Source organism: Anguilla rostrata, chromosome 10 (assembly GCF_018555375.3).
Source record: "Anguilla rostrata isolate EN2019 chromosome 10, ASM1855537v3, whole genome shotgun sequence".
NCBI classification, from domain to species: domain Eukaryota; kingdom Metazoa; phylum Chordata; class Actinopteri; order Anguilliformes; family Anguillidae; genus Anguilla; species Anguilla rostrata.
In genome coordinates, this window is record NC_057942.1 from 5675491 (window position 1) to 5688670 (window position 13180).

General features: G+C 39.7%; 1 protein-coding gene and 1 long non-coding RNA gene across 8 annotated transcripts in view; both read right to left on the reverse strand.

The window, feature by feature from the left end:
• Positions 1 to 11427, reverse strand: part of ksr2 (kinase suppressor of ras 2) — a 93509-nt gene extending 82082 nt beyond the window's left edge. For 3 of the 7 annotated variants that reach the window (XM_064353649.1, XM_064353651.1, XM_064353652.1), the window contains exon 1: positions 10445 to 11422. In XM_064353649.1, the coding sequence (XP_064209719.1) occupies positions 10445 to 10621 (177 nt within the window). In that variant the 5' untranslated portion in view covers positions 10622 to 11422. Of the gene's footprint in view, positions 1 to 10444 lie in introns of all 7 variants that reach the window. The other 4 variants (XM_064353650.1, XM_064353647.1, XM_064353653.1 and 1 more) reach the window with 3 other exon arrangements.
• Positions 11428 to 12025: 598 nt separating this feature from the next.
• LOC135264804 (uncharacterized) lies at positions 12026 to 13111 on the reverse strand. Its single transcript, XR_010332805.1, has 2 exons — positions 13009 to 13111; positions 12026 to 12546 (listed from the first exon to the last, which is right to left on the reverse strand). It is a non-coding gene; the product is annotated as an uncharacterized LOC135264804 (long non-coding RNA).
• Positions 13112 to 13180: the final 69 nt, after the last annotated feature.

Sequence of the window (13180 nt, forward strand, 5' to 3'; positions counted from 1 at the left end):
CTGTATACAATGAGTATGGTAAAAAAAGAAAAAAAAAGAATCATATTTGATATTTATTGGAAATAAAAACAGATGATTCCTGTGACTAATAACCCTGCCAAACTCATCAAACCACACACCTTTATTTGAAGGTTCACATAAATACAGGCATAATCATTTCAAAAATAATATTTCTCAGAGCATGTGCAAAAAGCAATGGACCAGAGATGAACACTTTGATCATTGCACAGAACACAGCTACACACAAACAGACTAATAATTTACAGTCAAAAACTCAAATCGCAAATTCTAATTAGGCATGTGCTGTTTCTCATGTAATATGACAGCACAATACAAGAAATAAAGTGGTACCCATCACATGTTCTAAAGTCTACAATATTTGGACAAATAGCACGACCACAGTCTTACTGTACAGTGCCATTTCAAGCTAGGTATTGGAGAGAATAACAGGATTGTATGTCCCCCTGTTACGAAAAATGGATCTTGTAAACAATCTTGATAATGGTATCTTGTGTGTCATGACACCAAATATGCACCAGCAAAATCACGCTGTTACACAAACCTGTGCTGTTAACATGACAACAACTTCATATGAAGTGACCCTACAATATAAACTGTGGAAAAACTCCAGTAAAAGTGAGAGAAAAACTCTGTATCATAAAATGTCGAACTCTGAATATGTGCCATTAATGGAGCTAATTAAGTTAGCATTGGAAATGTAAAGCTCAAGCGAATGTTCATGTCAGACTTGGTGAATGTGAAGGCAAACAGAAGCCGGACCTTGTATGAATGGATACATCCATTCTGTCACCATGAAGAGATCCAGTCGTAACATTTCTCAAATTAAACACTCATGCCTAAGTCAAGTGTATGCATCAAACACATCAGATTTAAGTAAAATTGTCTTATCTATGTGTTGGCCCAACAACTGGTCACCCAGTTGCCTTGATAGTAAAAAGCACAGGGAAGGTGCTTTAGTGAGTTTGGTTTCAGCTGACACTGAGTCACAACAGTAGTTGTTATCAGGACTAAAGTCATTTATACTACACTGACAGAAATTAATACAGTCTTGTCCTTGTCAAACAATACATTAATATAATTTCACAAAATTCTAAAACTTTCTTACAGAATGAATTGAAGTCATCATATCTGCTGTAAAAATACCAGATGGAAAAAATACTATTGGGATGTCCATGTCTCACCAAGTGTAGTGGACTATGTCTACTTAAAATGACCTCATTAAAATATCTGCTCATATGGTCGAGCCACCTTGTTTGTTCAGAAATTATTTTTTTCCAAAATCTTAATTTTTTTTCTTATCAACTTACTGCCACTAAATGAAGAGTAGGTGAAGGGATTTTGAATAGTAACACTACACTAACACCACAGATGGTCTCACTATAATGGTGAGACTGCCAGTCTACCTCAAAGTTTGTTTGAGCAGTTATTGCATACTGTTTATTGTTTTATTGATGTATTTTGGCCAACTAAGCTTCCATGTAATTCACACATTGGGTCAATGTCAAAAATATCCTGATTTCACAAAACTGCAAATGCCCAAAAGGATAAAAATGTAAAAGATAAAAGCAGAAACGCAAAAAGTGACCAGTTTCGAGTTTCTAATTGTCAAAACGTCAAATTGGGACCCTCTCACAATTCACAAATATACTTGTATTGTAATATTAAACTGTATAAACATGAGGCTGAAGTGCCATGTCATGTTTTGGAACATTTGGCCCACCACCTTCAGCTGAAGCAGAAAGATGTGAGTCACGTCTGAGAAGCATGACACAGAAGGTACTGTAACAAGTGACAGTTTTCTCCAGAACACTGCGGAAAGTTCACATAATTCTGCAAATCTCAAGCTACGTACTTCTCAATGACACAAATTTCACACACATTGTCTATTTCTACGTCAAATAGAAATACACAGCAAATTTCCTAGTGTTAAATCAACTCTAATAGTGTTTACACAAGTCCAGTAGGGACAATATACTCCCAATTCTGAATTCACTCATACGTAACTAATATAGTTAGAAGTACAATCATAGTTGATTTTATACTGAACACGCTGCTGTGTACAAATCTCAGGTCAACACGTAGCACATGATATGTCAGTCCAATAAAATGATTTGGACCCTTTGCTTCTTAATCATCCTCCTGCAGCACTGTTAAAATTTTCAAGACATCTGAGAACTACAATTCAGCGGAGTTTTGAAAAAATATGAGCATTCTAAATTGGACATCTCCCTCATGACGGTGATGTCATTCTGTTATTTTTGCAGTAGCATGCAGTACAGATGGGGCATCCAACTGAGATACTGTGTCTAACACGAGCACAAGCACAACACTTTAATTTGATGGACTCAGCATCAAGAGGTACAACATGTACAGTTTTTTACTGTTGCTGTACAGTTTAAGTTACACATCTGTTTGTTAATATAGTTACACCAAGACAGACGCTGGCCTAATTGTAAATGCAGTGGGACAACAATATATATTTTTAAACAATGTAGCATGTAGCTTTTAAAAAAAAACCCAACCTAACAAGAGGACTGCACATTCAGTTTATATAATGCAAACATACTCATAAACCCGATATCAATGTCAGTTTTTCAAAATGGCATCGTCTCTAAAATATGCCTTTGAAAAATGCCACTAAACAGCAGTGATTAAATCAATAAACGTGTGGGCTGTCATCAACGGTCTTTAAACGAAATGGGTCATTTTGTTCAACTAATGACCAGCTGGCCTCGCATTTTCTTATGCAACACAAACATTCCTTAAACGTTTGGCTACAGGAGAGATGTTAAAATACAGTTTATTTCTTTTTTTTATCATAGCTTTAGGATATAAACGTCATCTTTACACATTTGGGCCGCGTGTCAGCTTGTCATGTCAATGTTCCAGACTGGGTATGAGAGGGAATGAACATATTTTATATTTCAAAAATATGAGAGGCACTAAAAATGAGAAACAAAAGCAAAAGGACAAAATGAAAGGTGATCTGTTTATCCGGCACAAAAAAAAAAACTGCTGACTGCATTATAAAAACACGGCTCATGTGACACCATTTCAATGCCATGTTAAAATGAAAGGAACGGCAGCCCCATGAAAATCCCTATTTTTAGACGAGGGAGTTCAAAATAACTTCATCACGCTGCCAGCCGTGCTCATGCACTACATGGTACCGGCATCACACGAACACATGCACAGCGCAAGGGCGTGTGCGACGATGGTCAAGATGCGGTCACGGTCACACGCACACACACACACACACACACACACACACACACACACACAGACCAACACAGAACACTCCAGAGGTATTCTATGAGGTCTATTTGTGGCGGGAACAGTAGCCGGTCCTGCGAACGCATACTGCTCCGTTTCAGCGATGTTATACTGTAAGGTTTTGTTCGCTTGTCGATCGCCATGTTCAAAGGGGCGGTCTAGCTTCTAAATTACATTACATTACAGGCATTTAGCCGACGCTCTTATCCAGAGCGACGTACAACAAGTGCATTAGTTCAAGGTGCAGAGGTGCAAAAGAAACACACTAGAGTGAAGTAACGATCGTAGTGCCAGAAGTGGCCACATAGATAATGAGTTAAAATGCGAATGTGTGTGATGAGAACTTCACCTCCATAGCAATGCCCAGTCAAGGACTCACGAGTAAACACAAGACCGTAATCTCCATCCGCGCTCTACTGCAAAGCTGGAAATTGTTGGTCCTGGAGGGCTTCAGGGTCAGCTGGGGTTTTTTTCCCCCAATTAAATCAGCATCCACCCCATACCATACCATTACACCTCCAACCGGTCCACCTCAACAACAGAGCATGGCTGGTATCCCTCCCACCGTCTGCAGTGCCAGAGCTACCAACTAACTGAACATCGCAAGAAATATTTTTTTTGGGGGGGGCTTTCTACTGTATGTTATGTTACCTTCATTAGCAGACGCTCTTTTACAGAGCGACTAACAACGTAGGAGAACATAGGTGCATCCACCTGAGCAGCAGAGCTGTTATGTGAGCAACAGTGGCCCACCTGGCTAAGAGCATTCCCAGACCCACGAGTGTAAAGGCAACATCGATAGCGCACTGAAAATAACTGAACTCACACCAACCTAGAATTATAATACAAAGCATAGATGCGTAGAATTATAATACAAAGCATAGATGTGGATGTTAGCATATTGCTAACATCCACATGTAGCCACAACACACGTTATAAGAATCCAAAAGTAAATCCAAGCTGGATTCTTGAATTCACAGACCGAAGGAAGCTCATGCATCAGGGGCCTCAAGCAGGATAAGTAGTCCTACATCAGGAATGTGTGCAAGTGAAATGTTATTAACTCTCTGAAGAGTAGGGTTTTTTTATTTAAAGTTCTATGTCAGTGTTCTAGATCTCCATTGCTTTACCAATTACCAATAGTGACAGTTACATCAGCATTAGAATGTTAAATTCAGAACATTCTAATCACATATTTATGATCTTACACCCTAAAGGCTTAAAGGGTTAATGATTTCATCCCAAAGTATTTGGCAATATGACAAAAAAGATTTACAGCTTCCACAACGGGATCGCAATTGCGGTTGGAACAAATGCCAGCATATACAGGGATCACCCAGGACCAGGTTTGAGAACCACTTATCTGCTCTATCCAAATCCTATTCCAGGCCCTAGTAGGGGGATCTCAAACTCAAATCCTGGAGGGCCAGTGTTTTCTGGTTTTTGATGACGCATTCCTGCAATTCAGTGCTTAATTTAGGTCACTGATTAGCTAAAGAGCCTGCACACCTTGTTTCGAAGGCCTAAATTTGGGTGCCGACTGAAATACCGTAGAGACTGTGGCCATCCAGGACTGGAGTCTGAAACACTTGGCCTAGTACCATCAGGCCTGGGTGGTTGCTGCAGTTTGTCGAAAGCTAGGCCTCTGAGCTAAACATCCACAGGCCTCTCCAGCTCATCTGGAACCTGCTGAAACCTCACCCCCCTCCCCGCTCACTCGAATCACAGCACGTTTAACACACTGGGGCTCCGCCTCCTGGGTAGGCCCCCCTACTACACCGACCACAGTCCTTGCGATCCACACACTTCATTGTATTTTCTTGCTTCATCTGTCCTGGATACTGATGCCATTTCTTTTAGTTTATTTTCATTCCTCTTATGAACACATCCTCTGCACCTTTGCACACCTGTCCAAACGCAGTTCTGTTTTTGATTTTACAGCTATATGCTCATCCTCAGATTCAGATTATTCCAGTTAGCCTACTGTCTCAAGTGACGCTACTGCTGGCCTCCTGAAAGCACAGCATAATTTAAAAAGTTAGAATAGATGCGAAATAATGAAAAAAAACGCTTTGACCAGGCTTTCAGTTGAACTTTGAACTCTGTCACTGTGGTGCAGTTTTAAAACTCCCATTTGGAGGCTTATACACCCCTCGTGTGCGGGAACTTTTTCTCCTTTGTGCGATGTCTGTATCAAATGCTGAGATAATGTTCAATTTTCAAAATGACATTTTCATTATCATGTGCAAATGGTGAGGAAAACTATTTGTACATGTTTTTTTTCTCCCAACACATCCAGGTCCCTCTTGAGAACTTTTGGTTCCCCCTTAAAGGTACAGCCTGCACTCGGGGATGCATGGATTTAGGCATGGAGTTCATAGAAGTATTTAAGGAGGGTGCTCTGTTCAATTCATGTTATGAGAGTAGCACTCCAACAAATGTTATAACACGACACAACCATGTCGCTTTTTGTAACATTAAAAACAGGATCATCTCATCTTCCTCAGCCCATATTGTTTTTGTTTGTTTTTAATACTTCTAATAATGAATGACAACAGGCTGCATCATGGGTTAAATTGAGTTTTATGGTCACATGTTTCCCACTGCTAAGCCTTTAAAACCTTTAAGCAAATACACTGGTTGGCAGTGTAGTATAATGAGTAAGGTACTGGCCTTGTAACCCAAAGATCAGAGGTTCCATTCCCAGCTAGGACACTGCTGTTTTACCGTTGAGCAAGGTAAACCTGTATCGCTTCAGTATATGTATCCAGCTGTATAAATGGATGCTACATTTTTTTTTTTCACAAGTATTGTGTAAGTCGCATTGGGTAAGAGTGCCTGCTACATGCCAGTAATGTAAATAACTAATTAATTAAAGGCAGAATTACTTCATATGTTACTTATGCAACCTGTTAAGCAGTGTGGAAAACCAACAGCCTACGGACCTTGGGATCCTATGTCAAATTATCTGACAAGGCAGCCTTTTCCTTAGAACTTAGGCTAATAGCCAGAGGACTGCCACACCACACAGTGACTCTAACTCCTGGAGCCACAGAAAATACTGCACAATCATCTCTGCCAGATTAAACTTCTGCCTGCTGTGACACTGTACACTTAACCAGAGTATGTACATAAAAATAAAGTTTGGTCACTGAACTTTACATGGGACAAGCTGCATAGCATGCGGTAAAACACAGTTTTCAATGACCTGATATATAGTTATAAAGACCTTGCATAAGACTGCATGTATACATTTTTGAGAAGGCCAGATTTTAATGATACAGTTCCCATTTTTTCAAGATTTCAACCGAAAGAAATGACACAAAGACAGGGTTACCTGCAGGATAACTGCACTGAGTAAAACTCGGAACCCTCGCGAATCTGGAACAAAGAACCGTTATGAATTTTACTCAGCGCAGTTATCCAGCTAACTCGGCAATCCGGCTTTGTGAAATACCCCCCGCCCCCAGGTTCCAATCAAACTTCAGCATTGAAACTTGAGACTGGAACCAGGTGATACAGACAGGTGACATCTAAACTTAGCTTACTGGGCATGCAGACCAACGGTGGGAAGGAACATGCTTACTTTTAGAAGGCTGTCATACCTATGGTGAAATATGGTGGTGTATCTTTGATATTATAGGGTTGTTTTGCATCAACTTTTAGGACAAAAACCTGGAATCCTCCTGCCAAGAACCTCAAACTGAACCACAAATGGATCTTTCAGCAAGTCAGTGCTCCCAACCAAACTTCAAAATACACCACGAAATGGTCAACTGATCGCATAATTACTGGGGCACATTTCAGGACGATGATTTGTGAGGAGTTTCACTTGCAGGTCACAACATCCGGTCAAAACGCGTTTCACAAATATGCATCGCTTGCAAACTGTGCAATTCTTTCCTTGCAAGTATGCCATTTCCTTTGATTGTGCTGAGACAAAGATGCACTCCAAAAAAGATAAATCTTCCATCACCACGACCACCCTTTAGCTAACTACGGAGATAAGAAGATATAGGCCTAGATTATCATGGTATAAAGGATTACATTTATGCAACCTTCTCGAAAGAGATCTTAGGTCAAAAACTAACAGGAGCATGGTGCTACCAGTTTCGCTTCATGTGCTCCCTGACAAAAAAGTAGTACACAAAAGTTAATTCTTTAAAGTATACTTGATTATATCAAGTTCATTTTTCAGTATACTTTTAAGTACTTTCTTGTCTCATCTTTATGAAGGGTGTGAATAATTTTGGACAGCACTGTAAATAACACAGCCCTGATGCCCCTCAAACCAAAGCTAAATTAAGCAACACTACAAACAGACCCTGCACACTAACCTAGCTTTCAGCACTGGCCCCTTACAGATGGGTCCTAGTGAGGCTGGTATCATAATCACTATGAGCCAATGGTGAGAAAATTGCAGATGTTACCTTTCTGTGGTGGCTACTGAAGGAAATGTTTTATTTTTTATTTAAAAAGCCATATTGCATTGATGTTATTGGGACTTCCCTATATGTTTTTCACTCTGTTGAATGATGCAAAGCTGGACAGGATGTTCACAAACAGGACAGTGCCATTCGGCTGTTTTTGGGTCTGAATGTCAATATCCTAAGGGGTGTGTGGGGGGGGGGGGGGGTTTCCAGTTCTCCGTGTGCCACCTTGTTTTTCCTGTACAGCATGGATCAGCTGCCCCAGGAAAACCTGTCACAGCGCAGTTCATCAATAACCACAATACTGTCCATGCTCCGTAAACTGCCTAACTGACACGGAGAAGGCCCCTGTACCCTTTTCAGGTTACCAGGAAGTGCTTCCCACTGAGTGCACTTTGATTGGTAGAAGAGCATGCCACAATGCCAAGCTCCAGGAAAAAAATAAACACAGCAAATTAATAGCCCGAAGCGCACTGATAGGCTGTTCCGCTGAGATTCCAGAAAGACAGGATAGAATTAATTGAGACTTGAAAAATGCTATAGACTGTGACTTTAAGTCCAAGTCTCGGTTCCTGGAAGCATCTTTCCACAAATTCATACACTGCCAACAACTCCTAACACAGAAAAAACAAGCAGCGCAAGTCGATTTCTGTTTCTCATCGGATCATGACTAAATATATCAAACAATGCAGAAACCGTTCCACTTTTTAAAAAAAAAAAAGCTATCCACCGAAAGCAAACGTGAAAATAAAAGACAGAAAGGCAAACACGACCAAAGTCCACCGCGGTTTTATCGTCTCTTCGCACCACAATCGGGATAATTGATTGTTACTGGACAAAGGCAAAAAGCTATGATGTGCGCATTTAGCAGGAGCTTTGTAAAACATCTCCTCTTTGCATTAACCACTTGGTTGAGCAAGCAAATCATGTAAGAGGTAAAAAAATAAAATTAAAAAAATAAAATAATAATAATAATAATAATAATAATAATAACATTGGCAGATATATGATCCTCATCAGAGCTGTAAAGGATCTGATCAAAAAATGGAGGATCAAAACATTGGCCTGGCACTACTGGCAATGTAACACATTGTATAACAATGCTGAAAAAGTTGACCAAACAACAACAAAAAAAAACCGTCAGCAATGTATTTTGGCAATGAATTTAAGTGCTGCACTTGGTCTCTCCTGCCGTTTTTCTCAAGATAAAGTTGACCACAGAACAAAACAAAAAACGTCAAAGCACAAAAGGTTTCAATGTGTCCACAATTACTGTACTCTATTTACAATTACACAGAGACACCAAGTGATGTCATAATTTGACATTAGAGAAAATAAGTGAAACTAAATTCCAGACCTTGTCCTTGGAAGCTCCTGAAAGACTACTCAGATAGTTACACTATTACTATACTAAGTCATGTTAGGACATTTAACATAAGACTCATGATTCATGATTCATGATCCATGACCACCGCCATCCCAGATTCAACAGGGCAATTGATATTTCACCAATTTCCAATTGCTTTCTGCAGAGCCAGAGTTCAACAAGACTTTTATCGTGACCTAACTGGGTTTTGCTTCTGAAAGAAAATTAAGAATTTCCCTACGGCCCACTCAAATAATTTCCCTTCTTGTGACTCGAGCAGCTAATTTCTGGAAGTGGGACATTTTTTAAAGAGACAATTACAGCTAGGTGCTAGCAACTTAAAAGTGAATACCCGCTGGCACCATTTTACTGAAGTATATTCTACACAGTTTGCCTTTTGTTTTAGGTTCTTTTTTTTTGGGGGGGGGGGGGGGGGGTCCAATTATATAATTGATCAACAGGAAGAAGGCAAATCGACATAAAATTATAATAATTCACATCACAAAGGGTGTAACATGAACTGAATATGCATTAAAATGGCTTATTCTATTATCCTCAGTTGTGAACTATGCTCATACCAACACAACGACAACTGAAACAACCGCATAAAGTTATTTAGTTAGTGACAACATTATGCAGAACGGCTTCCATTTACGCTTACGTTCTTTTAATTGTGTGCACTGTTTTTACTTCGACTTGAAATCCCAGAGTATGTTACTTTTAAAATTCCCCGCCTACAGATATCCCATTGGGAGGTCGCTGGTTTAAAACACCATGAGAGCATGCGAATGCGAACATAACTCCTGGGTTATTTACGAGGTCAAAATAAGGCGAACGTGGTTTAACATCAAAAATGTGTAAAGCATAAATGTTACATAACGCAATTTGTGTGATTCCCCGCAGTGATATTAAAATGGGTCACGTTTTAAGCATTTGCACTGATTTACCAAAAACAATACACATGGGGTACAATTGCTGCGAAATAATCATGAAATGCGCACGCAGATTTATAACAAACCGCTTAGAGAGCCTAGTTTGGGCCTCCAGATTTGCAGTGAAAATCTGATGGAAATTGTATGCTAGAGCCACCTTTCTTCCACCACCTGCAGAATGCGCAAGCTCACAACAGCTCACTGCAGCTTCTTAATTTATTACACTGCACACAAACCAAGATAGCTAGATAAACAAATGTGGCAAAATGTACATATTTACAGACGAATACACCGATGTTAACACGTAATATACATATCTGAATGCGAATAAATGCAGAGTACGGAAAATAACAATACGTCTCTGTCGAAGCTGTTACGGCTACAGTTAAAATGGTTTTGATAGTGGAAAATGTAATGCTTACCTCGAGCGTTCGTATTTCTTTTTGTGTCAAGTCGTTGGATGTGGCACATTTGGTCCTTAAACCTTCCAAACTGGAGATGCTAATGTCTATCATATTTTGCACCAGCTCGCACTGCTGCAAGGCTTTTTGCAAACTCAGATGTTGCTCTTCGCTTTTTGTCATATTCTCCTCGTCCATAGTTTGCGAGCAGTGGTCGTTTGTATTTTTACTTTTCTTAATTTTATTAGAAAATACTTTCTGAATAAACCAGTGAACTAATATAACAGAAATAAAATGAAATGGTATAACAAGAAATATACAGATGCCTATGTATATCGATTATTTAAACGTGTTTTAAAAAGACGATTCTATTTGGACGGCGACTCCATTGTAATCGTCCTTTTTGTATCTCTTGACGGAGTGTTTTCATCAGGGTAGTTCAGGTAGTGGTACTGATGCTGAGGGCTGAGTCAAACACAATATACAGAAATGCAAGAGAATAAAAAATTAGAACAGAGCGTTTGCTTCTGCAGAATCCATTCAGCGCGTGTAGATTTTTAGAAAGATACAAATAGACAGTTAACTCTTCATTGCACAATGGATAAACGCGAAACGGCGCTGTACTGTTATTTAAAGGTGGTGTGTGCACTGGGTGCAGGTACTCCCCGTCTCCCGTGCCAGCAGCTGCATCCCGGCGCTCTCCCTCCACACCGACATGTTTCCTGTCAATCAAATACACAGCAACAGCAGCAACAGCGACAGAAGCAGCAGAAGCATCGAACGGGGCGGAAGGAGTTCTCGCGAGATAGGCATCAATGCAGTGAGCTCACTGTTTCAATCCTCCAACCTTTTTAAGAGAAATTTACTATTGCTATTACTTTTTATATAATTTGCTTATGACGGTAAATGATAAACCTGGAACATACAAATAGGCCTACAGATATCTCAGATGTGTAATTACGCATCTATTAATCTAGTTTCAAACTATTGAATTTTGTACATCAGAGACTGGATAGGTGTTTTGAGAAAACACTTTGCAATTATTATTATTATTATTATTATTATTATTATTATTATTATTATTATAGTAGCCATATCACCATGCATCTTGATCCTGCTGAATGGCTGAAGCTAAGCACATTCTGACTTGTACTTGGATGAGCCACCTTCTGAGAATACTAAATTGCTGCTGAATTTGGTGTTACTGGGCCAGTAGGTGGCGATCTTCATTCTGGTCAAATAAACCCCAATGCCCCAGTGCAGTGATGGGGAAACTGTGCTGTAGGAGATGCAGTCTTTCAGATGAGATTTTAAGCCAAGGTCCTGACACACTGTGGGCATTAATGATCCCATTACGCTTATTTCAAAGAGAAGCAGGTTCCCCGGTGTCCTGGCCTAATTCTCAACCTGTCTTTCACAACCTCCCACCTAATCAGCCCTCAGTTTAATTGGCACAAAGACTTTCTCTCCCTCTTGACCTCAGCTGATATGTAGTGAGCGTTCTGGGGCAGAATGGCTGCTGTGCATCACCCAGGTGGGTGCTACGCATTGGTGGTGGCTGTGGTGAGTTTCTGCCTCATCACTGTAAAAAACACTTAAGTCTTTAGAAAAGTGCTATATAAATGTAGGGAATTATTATTATTATTATTACCGACAATGAATCAAATTGTAATATGAAGCATCATATGTGTTTTACCTCAAAATACAGTCATAGTTTAGGTGCATGTGTGTACCATGGATATATTGTATTGCCACACAACCCCATTTTATTGCTTATTACATATTTCAAAAATGACAAAAATACATATTTACACTGCAGTTTAAAATTCTACTCAAATACAAATAAAAATCTACTTGATCAGTCTTGCATCAGCTTAAGTATTTTACTTGCAGCATTATTTTCTTAGTGTCTTTGTGTAGAGGCCAGGGAGTTGGTTTGGCTGAAGCCTCAGGATACATTGCAAGATGGGTTCAGAGGACAAGCCTGTGTCAACTTATTGCAACAGTTCATATTTTTTTAGTCGGTGGAGAAAACAATTTTTGGAGGATTTAATCAGTATGTCATCTCGAATGAGGAAGGTGGTTGGCTGATGTAGATTCTTTTGACATGTCAGCCACGTCACCTGCAGAGACATCACGGAGAGTCGTGTCTTATTGAAGTGCATGCCTGGTGCCATCCTTCAACAGCGAATTAAAAATAGAGCTCACTCCCTAACAGTTTAGCCCACTGAATTACAATGAGGCAGAAGGTGTGCTCGTAATGCAAAATGGTGTGCTTCAGTTCAAGAGGGAATCTATTCTAAATTCTCACTCATACAAACACATATTCTGTTGAAAACTCAGTACTTATTTTATACTTTATGTGTTAAAGAGAAACAAATTGCCGGTGAGTAAATCCAGTCCCAAACAGAGGCAGAAATTCAAGGAGAAAACATTTCGAGGTTCAACGTTTAATGTCAATAGCTGGCTTAATTTGTGGATCACAGTGTAATTCACTATTTTATTTCACATCAGCGAAATGGCATGCAACAATTATGTTGTTTGTGTTGCTCTTATTAACCGTTTTGTTAAAATGTGAAACTTACGTGGACGTTTGTTTGTAAGAATCCCAAAACAGTGAAAAAAGCGTAGCTACACAGTCTAGCGCCGTTGCTTGGAGCCCTCCTTCGGTAGTAACCCCACCTCTACGGCTCTAAATCGAGCTCCGATTGGATGTGAATCTGCCGTTAAGCAGTTTGCAGACCACCGGGATAGGCG